General features: G+C 34.6%; 2 protein-coding genes across 6 annotated transcripts; one reads left to right on the top strand and one right to left on the bottom strand.

The window, feature by feature from the left end:
- LOC142551419 (uncharacterized) lies at nucleotides 1-7,699 on the bottom strand. 5 transcript variants are annotated; one of them, XM_075660652.1, is made up of 14 exons: nucleotides 7,568-7,699; nucleotides 7,354-7,441; nucleotides 5,974-6,073; nucleotides 5,805-5,878; nucleotides 5,595-5,666; nucleotides 5,388-5,465; nucleotides 4,703-4,827; nucleotides 4,256-4,328; nucleotides 3,717-3,778; nucleotides 3,261-3,638; nucleotides 2,880-2,982; nucleotides 1,506-1,738; nucleotides 1,226-1,300; nucleotides 1-152 (listed from the first exon to the last, which is right to left on the bottom strand). In XM_075660652.1, exons 1-12 carry the CDS (start codon nucleotides 7,654-7,656, stop codon nucleotides 1,538-1,540), a joined length of 1,443 nt encoding a protein of 480 aa, XP_075516767.1. In that variant the 5' UTR covers nucleotides 7,657-7,699; the 3' UTR covers nucleotides 1-152; nucleotides 1,226-1,300; nucleotides 1,506-1,537. The 5 variants fall into 5 exon arrangements, with proteins under 5 accessions (XP_075516767.1, XP_075516768.1, XP_075516770.1 ...); XM_075660653.1 differs by lacking the exon at nucleotides 1-152 and adding an exon at nucleotides 192-475; XM_075660651.1 differs by lacking the exon at nucleotides 1-152 and adding an exon at nucleotides 487-746.
- A 1,133-nt stretch (nucleotides 7,700-8,832) lies between these two features.
- Nucleotides 8,833-13,971, top strand: LOC142551421 (uncharacterized). Its single transcript, XM_075660656.1, is given in 8 exon segments — nucleotides 8,833-9,018; nucleotides 9,636-11,152; nucleotides 11,846-11,901; nucleotides 12,048-12,138; nucleotides 12,140-12,279; nucleotides 12,433-12,724; nucleotides 13,242-13,438; nucleotides 13,703-13,971. Coding segments are annotated over 7 exon segments (2,337 nt in total). The 5' UTR covers nucleotides 8,833-9,018; nucleotides 9,636-9,745; the 3' UTR covers nucleotides 13,857-13,971.
- The last annotated feature ends 881 nt before the right edge of the window (nucleotides 13,972-14,852 follow it).

The raw sequence follows: 14,852 nt of genomic DNA on the forward strand, positions 1-14,852 counted from the left end.
ACTATTTGAAAAATGCCATGTTTTTTCGTCTGTTACTAATAAAAATTAATCTTCGTACATCATTTGGATTAATGTATTTGAAGAACGCTCGGGTCTCGTAATCCTAAATGTTGAATTTCGATCAATATTTGCTGGCACACACGAACCAATTGCTGCAAAATATGAAGAAACTTAAAATTACAAACATCTTGCTCAAGAAAAGGAAGGTGAGTAAACAATTTAGTAGAACAAATATATCTCATTGGACATTCACTTTTTGTTGCTAATGTTACCATCCAATTAACCCAACCCATACAAGCATGCATTTTGTGACCATATCGGCCTGCATTGCTTCAATATCATATTTGTGTTCCAGTTGATTTCTTGTTTGTTTACAGGAAGCATAAAAAAAGGTTAAATTCGATGCCAACATGGGCACGAAGATACCAACTCAGAAGAACCAGTTCAGAAGCATAAAAAACCTCCTTCCTCCAATCTAGCAAGCCAAAATACTTCATTATACCATCTACAAAATACTTCATTATATATAATCATAAACAATAAAACCCATTTACTATAACATTGCACTGAATTTTCAATCTGCAATGCGTAGTGGCTTTCTACAGATTGATGAGTACGTAATAGGTACATATTACATTGCTATTATCCTAGAATAACTAAGTGCATCTACAATCAATGAACACTGAATCACTTTTAAGAACTTCACAATATCTTCATATCACATAGCCTCGTCGGTAAACCAATCTCTGCATCTCAAACACATGAGAGGCAGCGTGTCACAGAAGTCAAATATTTGGTTCAGATCAAATTCATTCGAACATGGTCAGCATCAATAACTCAAATATTTAGTTTATGACCGACCACTCAAAAAAAACTATAGAATCACATTCGTAGTTAAAACTGAATTAAACTAAATGCAATATGATTCTTAGAATAACGACGGACCAATATGTTCACAAAAAAGAAAATAGAGATGCCTAATTGAAGAGATCATGGATCATTTTGCAAGTTCACGGTTGTCTTGAGTACCCACATTTCTGAAGCGAAAGAAAATATATTGTGTTGTGTATGATGAAATTATATGGTAACATGAAAGCAAAGAAATTTCAAAAACCATTTGGTTTCAAGGGAAAAAGAATCTGCAACAATTTAGAAAATTCAAGAATACCATCACTTTATTTTTAAAACTTCATTTAGAAAATATACAGAGGTCAGTTAAATTCACACATTTGAGGACAGGTGAGTTCTGCAAAGAGGGATTGAGCTTCTGCGGATTTTAGGACTCCAGAATTTTCTATACCTGAAATTGTCAAGGATAAGAGAGAACCAAGTTATCTCTATCGTACTCAACAGTTTCTTAAATAGGAAGCTGAATTAAGAAAAACAGTATGCGTTGTCTTCATGTCCTTGATGAAAGGGATTTCCAAGATAAAGCAAATTTGTGAAAAACCCCAATAAAACCAGAAAATCAAATTATATGGCCATTTTAAGAAAAAATCACTTACAAAATTAGGTTGACCGTTGACCAAAATTCAAATCATCTCTTTGTTGCATCAATAAACATAGCTCGAGTCCAGTGTTCCACATCTTCATTTTGTGATGGAGGAGGAGGAAAAGTCGGGTGTTCAATGATATCCCATCCTTCAATTAAGTTTTCGCTCTTTCCCGTATCAAAAAACTCATCACCATAAAGAAAACTGGCAGCAGAGCTTGGAAGATAATTATCATATGCAGTTCTCTGCAATAAAGAAATCAGCTTCATGTAACTTGCAATACACAATGAGCTACACGAGACCCTTCCATAGAATCATTTTCATGGAACTGAAGACAACATAACTTCTTCCATTCAATCAGCATCAATCAAAAAGACTGAAATGTCAGAAAGACTAAACCACATCATTCCATTCTCTACATTTACGACACAATAATATATATCCTTAGGATAGATATTTTGACAAAAGAATCATAAGAAGATATGCATTTCTAGTACAACATTGATTTTCGCTCAACTACATTTTGCAGTTGAAAACAAATCCACCGACGAGGCAAAAGACTAGATGACGTGCATGACCACTTATACGTTCAATCATCCTAGAACGACCATTTGTAACCATAAATCCTATTGTTGTAGAGGAACTATAATTTATATTTTTGTCTGCAATTTGAATGATAACTGTCAGCAAGCTAGTAAAGAGATTGGAAATGGATTACAACAGCATGTTACGAATCTGTGTCCACTTGTGAAAACAGGATCTGATCCATTAAATACATGGAGTGTAGGTTACTAGATATTAAAATATCAGACCCTAGATACATTTTGCTAGAGTTCCTTGACCAAACAATAAGCTGCAGAGGAAGCAAACGTTAAATGCATCCAGCTTTAAACATATTAATGAACCAAGCTACATCAACTCTTTTGTCGGGAGGCGAACTTGTGACAAGCAAGGAAAAAACCCTACATTCTTCTTGGCTAAATAAGAAAAACGGAAAAGGGAAAACAAATTCAACCCCAATTTAAAAGATGGAATAAAACCAAATTTATAAAGCAAATATAGGAAAGTCAGCAGTAGAAGAGTTGGCTTGTGATATCTGATTATCGAAATCATAACAAACTTACTTTAACACAGAGCTTACTCGCAAGCAACTTAACGTGGTTGATCGTAAAGGTTAACAAAGAAGCATGGAATACAAAATGAAGAAAAAACTCGCGAGCGGGAAAAAGATTATAAATCTGGAAGCAATTACTGGCAACCAATATCACATTTCCTACTATCTGCATGATGTTGCAACTATAGACTATAGCTATACTTTTCTCATTGCATATTGATCAGAATAAGTGGAAACATCTGGAAAAAATCAATTGATACTTAAACACATACTGTTACAGGCACCCCATGGGCACTTTCTATTAACGTGCTTGCCGAAACAGCTGACTCCACATTCCACACGGACTTGCCCACTTGTTGGCCTTGCTTGGGTGATCTGCAAATTGAATTAAAAAAAAGAAACATAATGCAACTTTTTCCATTACATTGGCCAAAAATTAAGGATCGTGTAAACAAAATTCGTTGTGACAATATGATTCTGCCAAGTTCATATTCACATAGGTAAGTTTTAGGTGTAAATGCCATATCAAGAGGTTTCATGGGCTAATATTTGATCAGAACATTGAGAATATTGACAGATGAATTGAACTTACTTCAGTTTTCTACACGAGGGTAAATAAATCGATAACCGAGAGGAAAGTGCCAGTCTTGTACCTTGATGATGCTGTTCTCAAAGATAAAACAGCTCGAACCTCCTTGGAAGAAGAGAGTGTAGCCAGCAACCTTGCAAATGCCTCAAAAGTAGAGACTTCCTGGGGAACTTCTAACGACAATGAATTATAACAGTATGCAGTTATGCATGCCACACTTCTCTTGAGAAGTGATATGCCTTTCTGTAAATCCTTATGCATTTCAACTGAATGAGGAAAACCAGATGAATATTTGAAACTATTACTGCCAGAGGAATCTAAACGAGGTCTCCTCTCTGACTCCATTGAAGCTACACCAAAACTACTAGAGCTTTTCTCAGACCATGAAGTGTCACCACCAGTGGAGCAAAATTGTTGGCCCGGAATAAAAAGAGGATATTCACTGCATAATAGAAAATTTTGAGTTAAGGATAGCAGTTATCATTTTATTTAGTTTATTATATAAACACAAAGCTAATACCATCTGGATGATGGACGAGCGTCCCAATATGAGTCCCGCTGCCATATTCGAGAACATGAACCCTGACACAATAGTCAATAACCAAATATAAGAACTCCTGTTTCCCGCCAAAACATAAAAATAACCCACCCTCCAAATAAATGAGGTAAGAAAAAAAACTCCAAGATTACAAATAACAAGTGCATCTGGTAGCTTTCAAAAGAAAACCACAAGAATATCGAAAAAATCAATCATCATTTTTAAATCTCAGATTTGAGCAAGCACCGATTTTTGTATCTCAGGTTTGATCGAGCACCATTTATCTCCATGCAAGATTTGAACAGTTAAGTATTGGCCATGCAAATTCATGCAATGTCAGTAGTTTTACATGCTTTATCAATCATCCACACCCAATTTTTCCAAGCACAATTTAAACTATGATCATTATGATAGGTATTCATAAATTTTGAAACTTTGCTATACGCTGTTTCAATGATGAGCATACATCAATTAAATTTCCTTAAAAGATCAGAATGCAGAGAAAGTACTTCTGAACATACCGCAAATCCTGAGTTATGAAGCGCGGGGACACAAATGCAGCGAACGAGAAGATTTATAAGATGCACCATGTATCTGGGTCATCAAACATTGAGCAAAACAAGTTGGTAAATCACAAAACATTAAGAAACCAAACTATAATGCCATTTTCACTTCAGAATATAGTCGATTTCCTACAGATATTTGAGCCATGCAGATTATTATTTTTTTCCCAAACAAGCATTCATAGACAGTTGGAAACTCAAAAACCTTATTCTGATTTGATAAAAAAACTAATTCCGGATTAGCCAAGAACCTAGTTCTCCAATGGTTTGACATTGCTTTTATGACCCATGGAAGAGAGAGAGAGACAGAGACAGAGAGAGAGAATCTACTTAGTAGTTATAACTTTCATTGTGATTATTTCGGTAATATATACATGGATACATTGCTTAGAATGTGAATTTTACCCCAAAGAAGCAGCAAGCTCTGCAGATGGAACTGAATGAGGATCTAAGCCTCTTGGCAAACGTGCATTGCAAATAGAATCATAATCTTCTTTGTTTCCATCTTTTCTCTCCTCTTCTACATTCACCTTATGTAAATATATGACATCTAATTGTTAAAAAAATACCAACTTTATGAAGAAAACTCGGATAGAACTGTTGCAATTGCTTGGGCATGATATTGACAGCAACCACTGCATATATTTAGTTACTGACACAAATGCAAAAGAAATACAGCTTAGCAAAACAAATATATAAAATTTATAGGTAATACTGCTGCTGAGTGTTGATTAACAGAACCTGAAAAGGTAGGACAACTAACTAGGATTCAAGAGTTCATATAAATTATACAAACCTACAAAGTTGACAATAACAAGACCATATAACATATCATAATCGATAGACTTTAGAAGACAATCACACATAAAATTACAGTCTGAACACGGTAAAAGGGACCATCGGGGCACTACTGTTCTAGAAAACGGTAATCTTAAAATGTTTACAGGTTTGGATGTTAGTGATTGAAATCAGTATATAAAATGCCTAAGCTGAATCCTATATACGCTAATGACTGCCTCCGCCAAATGAAAGACCTATTCACTCATAAGAAAAGCACAACAATGTAGCATAAAATAAATTCTCGAAGTACCCGGCTTTGAGGAAACAACTTGCATATCTGTTTTATGATGACGGCTTGCTTATGAAGGCGCTCAGATGTAATAGCCATCTGAAATTCAGAAATCTGGAGCATTAATCTTAGTTCATATACAGCATGTTAGCTAGAAAATTTTGATTGAGATTAAATAAAGAATGAATCATGAAAAATTTATTGAAACCACTTTAGACTGAGTCTTACATGTCCCAATTTCTGTGTGCAGATAAGGTTAGGGTAATATTTTTCAAGTTGATCCACCCGATTCTTTTCCAACTGCGATTACATGTGAAAATAAAATTCACTTAATTAATCTGGTAAGTAATTCTAATAAGTTGAGAAGGAAAGACTTCGAAAAGGATATCTCAACTAAAACAGCCATCAAAGGTACAGGAAGGAGCAATGCTGGCATACCGTATTCTTTGCTGATTGAAGCAACTCATATTTGACTTTAAGATCATAAGATATCTTCTCCATCTTAGCCTTTCCTACACATAATCATTTACTATTAACTGTAACATGACACAAGTTCAAAAGCATGGGCAACTGACATTACATGTTATCAAAATCGAAGACAATGGACCTGTTGAAACTTGTTCTTTACAAAGTCGAAGATTATCACTCAACCTCGTCAAGTTCTCATTCTGAAGGACCCTCCACCTGTGTTGATCATCAGCCTTGCCCTGAAAAATGTTTCATTTCAGTCAAAATTTGAAGAACAATATAAGGTGTCGCGAAAGTTGCTAGCCCAGTAAAATAAGACAAGAATTGCAAAAAAAAAAAAAAAAAGAGAGAATATGTTATGACTTTACCTCTTAAGATTCAAGATCCACGAAAGTGTTCATCTCAAAAGAACTAAGTTTTAGGCAGGTGAATTTCTTGAACTTAAAATTTTAAAGTCACCCACCTATTAGAAGCCAACGCCAGCGCGCTGTTCTGGACTGTTTTCACTCAACTACAAATATTAGGTGCATACACCTTAATTCATTTTGTAATGTGAATACCAAAATGATTATAAAACTGATCTGTTGTAACTCTTTGCATATAGTCTCTTCTGTTACATCGGCTTCCAACAACTGAGTTAGCGATAAACCTTAAGCCCAAGAAGAAAGGCCTCTCAAACTTAAGTCACGCTCTATGGTTTTTTATATAGCCGGAAAGGAAAGATAAGTTAACATGCGACAAGTCATGAAACATGAACATACAAAACGAAATAACATCACGCTGCAGTTATCTAAGTCTGGACAACTCCTTATATAAACTTTTCAAATTAGTTGCATCCCACCATGTTCTCCGGTCATGAACCTCACGTTCATACAGTTTTGCCAAAAATTAAAATAACAATTGTAGCTTTTCAATCTAGCTTCTCATCTATGCATTCATTTTTCACACTATTCGACATGTGTTTGTTGATACCTAATCATTGATGCACAGGACCAAATCCTTTCATTGCCACAAACATCTTGATCTAGTGGCACCAACTCTCCCAAATATGATAGAGGTCTCAAGTGCAAGGCCCATATATCCCGACCCAAAGCTCAAAAGAAGATAAAAGATCAAACCCATTCATTACAGAGCAGATAAAGATTTGAACATAGTCATATCACTGATAAAGATCAAAAAACCATAACTAAGGAAATAAAACAACAATGATCAAGACCGTGAACAAAGCTAATAAAAAAGGAAAAAATATTATGTGGTCGAGTAATGCTATTGGACATAATTTACATTCCAAGTTACACATTTTAAAGGGATTTGTCAGTCGATCCTTTCTCACTTCAACAAAGGATATAATTTTGTGGATTTTGATGCTTACGTTTACAAAAACATTATTAAAAAAAAATCAAAGCTAAACTGTACTTTTATAAAAATTAAAGCTTGGCCACAACTATGTTAATTCACATCCGTCAATCCTCAGTCAAAATTATTTCTTGCATGCCCACCAGTAAGGGTCAAAACATACCTTGGCCACGAGAACTTGAGTCAATTTCGAATACAGAGCGTCCCTCTTACTCTTCAACAATCTCACATGACAACTGTACTCATTCAATCTGAATATATCGCACCAAAAACCAATCGATTCGAGAATAACAATTAAACGCAACACCCCAAATAAAACAACTAATTTTTTTTTTTTGTTTTGTTCACAAAAAATGGAGCATTTGGTTGAAGTTCACCTGTAATTAACGCAAATAGGGCAAATTGAAGCGAGGTTGGGGTTCTCGCAGAGAGCACAGCAACTCGATTTCCTCGTGGCCTTCATCATCTGAAGGTTTCGTAAGGTTCAAGGTAAGCGAAGCTAAATTACGTAAATGTGTTGGGTGCATAAAATTATAATCATGTTACATTTTTTTTAATTTTATTAAATACTTAATTTTATGTTTAATTCAATAATAATTAAAAAAAATTAATTACGAGTCATAGTTCAATTTAAGAGAGGTAATATTAAAAATATTTTACAATAGCAAATTTGAAAAAAAATGTCAGTGCAACGATAATTTGAGAAATAAAATATGATATTTTTTAGGTGACAGATTTTGTATATAATAATATTGTATGAAATATCTGAGGATCAAACTAAAAACAACTCGAATAATACAACAAGCAAGAAAATATATATATCAATATTTTGACATGTGAAAAAGGTTAGAAAAATTAATTATTGAAAAATTTATTAACTTTAAAAAAGAAATGGAAACAATACCTCAAGTCTCCAACAACAAAATTTGTTGTTTTTTAAAATACCTTTACATTTTTTTATTGATTTAAATAATTTTAAACTCAAATTAACATATATTTGGTAAAAAAAAATTGTTTCCAATTATTTTATACTAGATGTTTTTTTTTTTTAAATTGAAATCCTATTCTAAAGGGTGAGAGGACTCGAATCTGAGTCATTACAAAAGAGAAATAAGGTGAGACCATCAGAGTTAAAGCTCGGTCTCTATTTTACTAGAGGTTGATTAATAATGAAAGTGATTAATCAAATACCATTTTTATTATGAAAACTTGATCTCGAGAGTTTTTTTAAAATTTTATTTTATAAATTTCCATATTCTCTAATTATCCTAAATTATCTTTTTTACAACTTCTTTTATCAATATTTTATTGTATTTAAAACAAGGGGCCCAATCAAAACATTTTTTTGGGTTCACTCCCTACCCACAAAATTGTGGTAGTATGTAATACAAAATGTGGTACACTTCATGTGGAAATGTGGTACTAAAAAAGTACACAGGGACTGAACACAAGACTGAAGTCAATTTCGCGTTAAAAGAAACTATTTTTTTTTCAAAAATTAAAAAATAATTCAATGACATTGTAACAAAGCAACTCTTTTGGGCAAAATAATGAAGTTCAGAGGCCAAATTCGAATACAGATATAGTAAGGGTGGATCGGTAGAATACCCAAAATTTTGCAAGTACAGGTACTTCCCGCTTCTGCAGTGAAAGGCTTGTTTTCCTCTCTCTTCTTCAAGAAACGGAAGACCCATAATATCAAACAGCGGTTTCTATTCAGCCTTCATTTTTTAATTCCAATTCTCTCCGTTTTCCACTATAAATTTTTTTTTTCCGAAATATTACTTTGATTAGAAGCGGTAATCGGTTTCGTTTCTTCTGAATTGAGGTGGGTCAGATCTGAGTGAGTTTTTTAATTTTGTAATCGATGATTGTTGGGGAAAAGAAAAAACACCCATTTCATTTTGATTCTCGATGGTGTAATTTTTTCTAAAAATTGGTTAACCATCGTATATGTGGTGGTTTTTTCTCCCTTCTGTTTTCTTGATGTTTCCTTTGTTATGTCCAAGTTCCTGTGCTGATGTGTTTTTGCGTTGCCATGGATTATGGATTCTTTTTTTTTTTTGGTTATTTCGGTTCCTTCTCTTTCTCGAATTACTTCTTTAGCATGTTGGGTATTATATGTTGTTTATGGATCCGTTATTTGGCCGTCGAGTGCATTGATGGATAGTTCTTTTTATCATTTTTCTTGCGCTACTATGCTGAATAGTTTGAGCTTGCATAGGGGTATATGGTAACTCCTAAATTAGCCATTTATCACTCAAATATGTATTTGCAGGACATAATTATGTATATATTTTGAGTTCTTTGAGCTTGGATAGAGGAGTGAAAAATGAATGTCACACGTTGAAACTTTGCTTGTTGAAACTTTAAGTTTTGTTCCAAGCAAGCAAAGTTTTTACAGTTGAGAACTCCTCCCAAATACTAATCTCGTTTTTATTTCAGGAATGTGCAGATAGGATCTTCAACATGCATTCTTCGGCATAGGCAGTCATAAATTCTTTATTTAGAACAATGTTTCAGCTGGATTTGCATAGTTTATAGGTTCTTGTATAATGGAGAAAGAAGGCTTTGAAACAAAAAAGGGGATTCTTTTGGATTCTTGTGAGCGTGACAAATCGGATGGTGGGGCAGAAAGTAGTGATATAAAGGAATCCTCAATTGTGAATAATCAAACTGCTCTGTCACTGGAGGGCAATAAATGTGAAAAGGAGGAACTGAAAAATGTAAGTAGCCATGATGGAGAAGTTTTGAAATTGCAATCAGAGGTTAGTGAAGTGGATGTGCCTCAGGTGCTCAAAGATGGTCTGGAAAAAGAAAGTTTCTCTGAGGTTAGAGAACTGGATGCTCCAACTGATAAAAAAATGGGGGAAGAGACAGTTGATGCTTATGACAAAAATCAAGCGAAATTACCAGGTGTAGGTAATTCAGTGGACGTCAGGGAAAAAAGTAGTGACCCAGAGAGTGGAAAGAGATCACATGAATTGAAGGAGGGAGTGCATAGTGATACAGATTCAGATTCGAAGATACTTGAGCAAGGTTTTGATGAGGGAGAAGAGGAACCCGTATTTGATGGGACCGAGGTATTCGAAATGGAGGGTGAAAGGAATACGTTTTCACAGTCCTTGAACAATGACTCCGAGGGACAGGTTTCTGCTTGGCCTGAAAAAGCTGTGGCACTTACAAACTTTGTCAGGCAAAAGAGTTTAATTGCTGTGTCAACTGTTCTGCGTCGTCTATCTGGGAAAAGTGATGATGGTCAAGTTGATCCTGATGAATATAATAACTGGAAAAGAGAAAATTCTAGCAAGGAAGACGGAAGTTTTTTGGCAGAAAGTGATGCCCAAAAAGTTTCCAATAAATCTGCTGAGAAATCTGTCTGGAATCCTCTTAACCTTGTCCGAATTTCACGGGGTGCTAGCGGAGAAGACAAATCTTTGCAAGTGGAATCCATAGAAGATTTAACACATCCGATTGCAATGAAAGGACGAATCATCTTGTATACAAGGTTACGGTGCCTGGGCTGCAAAGAGACAAGAAGGTATCTGCATGGAAAAAGACTTAGATATGTTGAAATTAATATTGATGTCTACCCCAACAGAAAGCAAGAGCTAGAGAAGATTTCTGGATCTTCTGCGGTTCCCAAAGTGTTCTTCAATGAAGTTCTCATCGGAGGCTTGATGGAGCTGAAAATTTTAGAGGAGTCTGGGAAACTTGATGAGAAGGTTGAATATGTTATCACTGAACCACCACCATATGAAGCGCCTCTGCCACCACTATCTGGTGAAGATGACTTGTCAAGTAGTGGAGCTATTGACGAGCTAGCTCTAATTGTTCGGAAAATGAAAGGATCAATTTCTATTAAGGATCGGTTTTACAAAATGCGCAGGTTCACTAATTGTTTTATAGGTTCAGAATCTGTAGATTTCTTGTCACAAGATCAATACTTGGAGAGGGAAGATGTAAGTTACATTACGCATTGCTGTCACTTTCATCTAGTTTTCTCTTTAATGTTTCCTATTCTGTAATTCTAACCATTCACTACCTCCGTGACTCCGTTATTTTCGTCCTTTTATATAAAGAGAACAACATATTTACATGTTATTATTATTTAAAAAAATTCATATTGCAGTCTTATAATTTATAAGTGCCTTGGAAGTTTTGAAGGGTTATTTAATTGCATATAATAAATTTAGGGAAATATGTAGCTGTATGTACATGCTTTGGAATTAGAGCTTAAGTTTACTCGCATCTTTTTCTTGTTTCTTGGGTTTGGACTTTATAATTTGTTGCATTAGGTTTTTCAATTGTTTTTAGCGATACATCATGTATTTTGAATATCATGCTAGAGTTAAATTTTGATTCCTTAACAATTTTTGGCTGTCAAGCATAACTTTCACACCGATTAATCTTGTAAAACTTATTATACGTTTCTGTTATATATTCTCAAGTAATTTCTTAATTAATTTTCAAGAAGCCTGAATGGCTAGAATCCTGAAACAATTAAATCCAGTTGTACTACATCAACGAGCTTCACAGTGGCAGGGGGAAAAACTGAGCACAAGCATTATTAGTTTATTATTTTGTGTAATAATGTATTTGGGTAGCTATCTATTTTTTATTTTTTTATAACTGTTTATTGTCGCTTGAAACAGGCTGTTGAATTTGGTCGAAAGCTGGGAAACAAACTCTTCTTTCGACATGTTACCGAGTGAGTTTCCTAGCTTTCTTCTTCTTTGGATGTTACTTGTTTTCTGTCCTTAGTTTTCTCTGCATTTTTTGTAATATAATACCTATGTTCTTACTGATATCTGAACTCTGTTAGTCTTTTCTCATTTTATGGTGATAACACTGTAGTGAAAATACCTTTGAAGATGGAAATCACCTGTATCGGTTCTTGGATGACGACCCATTAGTCTCTCAATGTCAAAATATAACAAGAGGCATCAGCTGAAGCGAAGCCAAAAGCCATCACGGAAATTTCATCAAGGCTCAGATTTTTGTCTTGTGCAATATTGGAAGCATATGCTTCGGAAGATGGAAATCATCTTGATTACCGAAGCATCCATGGGAGCGAAGAGTTTGCTAGGTTAATAAAAAATTTCAAAATTCTCGCCATGAGATACAGTGAAAAGTATTCAATGGTTTTGTTTTTTTCTTTATGCATCGAGTTTCTGAGTTAGCTCTGCATAAAGCACAATCGTGATCTAGGCTTGGCACTGATTATTATACTCATTTCCAGGTATTTGAGAATAACTGAAGAGCTTCAACGAGTCGAGTTGTCTGATATGACCAGAGAGGAGAAGCTGTCCTTTTTTATTAACCTATACAATATGACGGCCATTCATGCAATACTGGTGTCTGGTCATCCTTCCGGAGCTCTGGAGAGACGAAAATTTTTTGGAGACTTTAAATATGTCATTGGTGGATCAACATATTCGCTTTCAGGCATTTACAATGGCATTTTGCGGGGTAATCAGAGGCCGCCATACAATCTCATTAAACAATTCAGAATGAACGATAAGCGCTTAAAGGTAGATGCTGGCCACCTCTCAGTGCTACGTATGATATTTTGTTGACTTTTGGATCGAACTAAGTATTCTCATGTTAATTAGCTTCAGGTGACGCTCTAGAATTTGTCCAGAGACCAGGCTACACTATATTGCATACTTTGATTTTTAATCTGACACCAATTAACTTTGGCTTGGGTCAATCCGCTAATCTTGCCGCATTTGTCCCATCTGGTTCTATTGTGCAATGAGAACAAACTTTTATTGTTTCTAAAGTGTAATGAATCATGACTTCCTCGGAGATAGTATATTATGGTACTTTGTAGAATGTTTAACGGTGACATATTTTATCTTGCTGGCTGATTTGACTTATCCAAGGGCGATTCCCACCTTTTGAAATAACTTTCATGAAAAGGCATCCATAATTGAGTTAATTAGGTATGAAAAATCCATTTGTCTTTTAGCCATATTGTTTCAAGTAATTGTGATTATATGTTAACCCAAACTTACTAAAGCTCTTCTATTCTCACTCGTATTTCAGGTAGCTCTTCCTTATCCAGAGCCTCTTGTTCACTTTGCACTTGTTAGTGGAACACGATCTGGACCAGCCCTTCGATGCTACTCACCTGGAAATATCGACCAAGAATTGATTGAGTCTGCCCGCAATTTCCTCCGTACTGGGGGGCTATACATCGATTTGACTGCAAACGTTGCATATGTCAGCAAAATACTGAAATGGTAAGCTACCATCTACTTGAATTCTTTTGGTAATTCCTTTCTCCTTCACTTTGGCACTTGTGAATAAGAGAGCCTCTTGCCAGGGCCATTTAATGGATCCGGGGAGGGGTGGAATTCACATATTTTAAATAGTTATGTACAACAAAGTTTATTGTTTGAAGCGGTCCGACACCCCGTTGAATCCATCTAGTCTGCCAAACATATTAATTCATCTTCAGACGACTTGGTTGATTTTTCAGCGTTATGTATGTTGGTGGTTTTCAGGTATGGTGTAGATTTTGGGAAGAATGAAATGGAGGTGTTGAAGCACGCTGCCAACTATCTTGATGCTACTGAGTCTCAGGCACTGCTGGATTTGCTCTCAAAATCTCAGCTTAAAGTTATATACCAGCCTTTCGATTGGGGATTAAACCACTAGAAATTTTCCTTGGTCAACAAAAATTTTCAATGGCTGGAACGTAAATTGTCAAAAGAAACATAGATATTTGTTTAAAGCAGAAATATGATCATATTAATGATCAAAATCATAAATAAATAAATATCTTTAATGTAGGTTTCATATACTTTGTTATGAGGTAAAAAAATAATAATTTCTTGCCTTTTTATGCCATTGGTGAATGCATGGTTTTAAATATGCTTCGAATTTTTTTATTAAAATTTAAGATTTTTATTTTAACGATTTCACTTTCATGATTCTAACCATGCTATCCATAAAACTACCAATATTTAATGTATGTATTTCGTATAAAAAATTAGATAAATAAGAAGTTTTTTAACAAAAAAATGAAAGTTATTAAAAATTATTCAACTTGCATATTATTAAGGGGAAGTTGGTGAAAAATCCTCAATCAAAACATTTCTTTGGGTTCACTTCCTACCCACAAAATTGTGGTACTATGTCATACAAAATGTGGTACACTTCATGTGGAAATGTGGTACTAAAAAAGTACCTAGGGACTGAACACAAAAAAAATCGACGGCTGGGGACTGAATGCCAATTTCTCATATTTTTAAATGTTTTTCAAAATATTTAATTTGTTTTTATGAAAGATTATTTTTGAGTATCTTCCACTTTATTTGAAAACCAAACTCAATTAATTAATTGAATGTCAATATTTCAAGCTTATATCCTGGAACATATCAAACAACATTTGAGATATTACTTATTTCTTGAAGAGAACGGAGCTATAGCTTATTTCCTCATTTTGTTCCATAATTAATTATTTGACAATTAAATGGCGTATAAAAGTACCTTAAGTCCACTTTACTTGAGCAACACAACATTTTCCTTGCCTCATCTTTTATGCATTCTCAACTAACTCTCCCCATTCTTAAGCTCTCTAATATACCCCAAATGCTCTAATTTGGTGCTTTAAATATTCCACTTTCTTTTTTAGAGTTACAAACCCAACAC

The sequence above is a fragment of the Primulina tabacum genome, chromosome 7 (assembly GCF_025594145.1).
Source record: "Primulina tabacum isolate GXHZ01 chromosome 7, ASM2559414v2, whole genome shotgun sequence".
Taxonomy (NCBI): domain Eukaryota; kingdom Viridiplantae; phylum Streptophyta; class Magnoliopsida; order Lamiales; family Gesneriaceae; genus Primulina; species Primulina tabacum.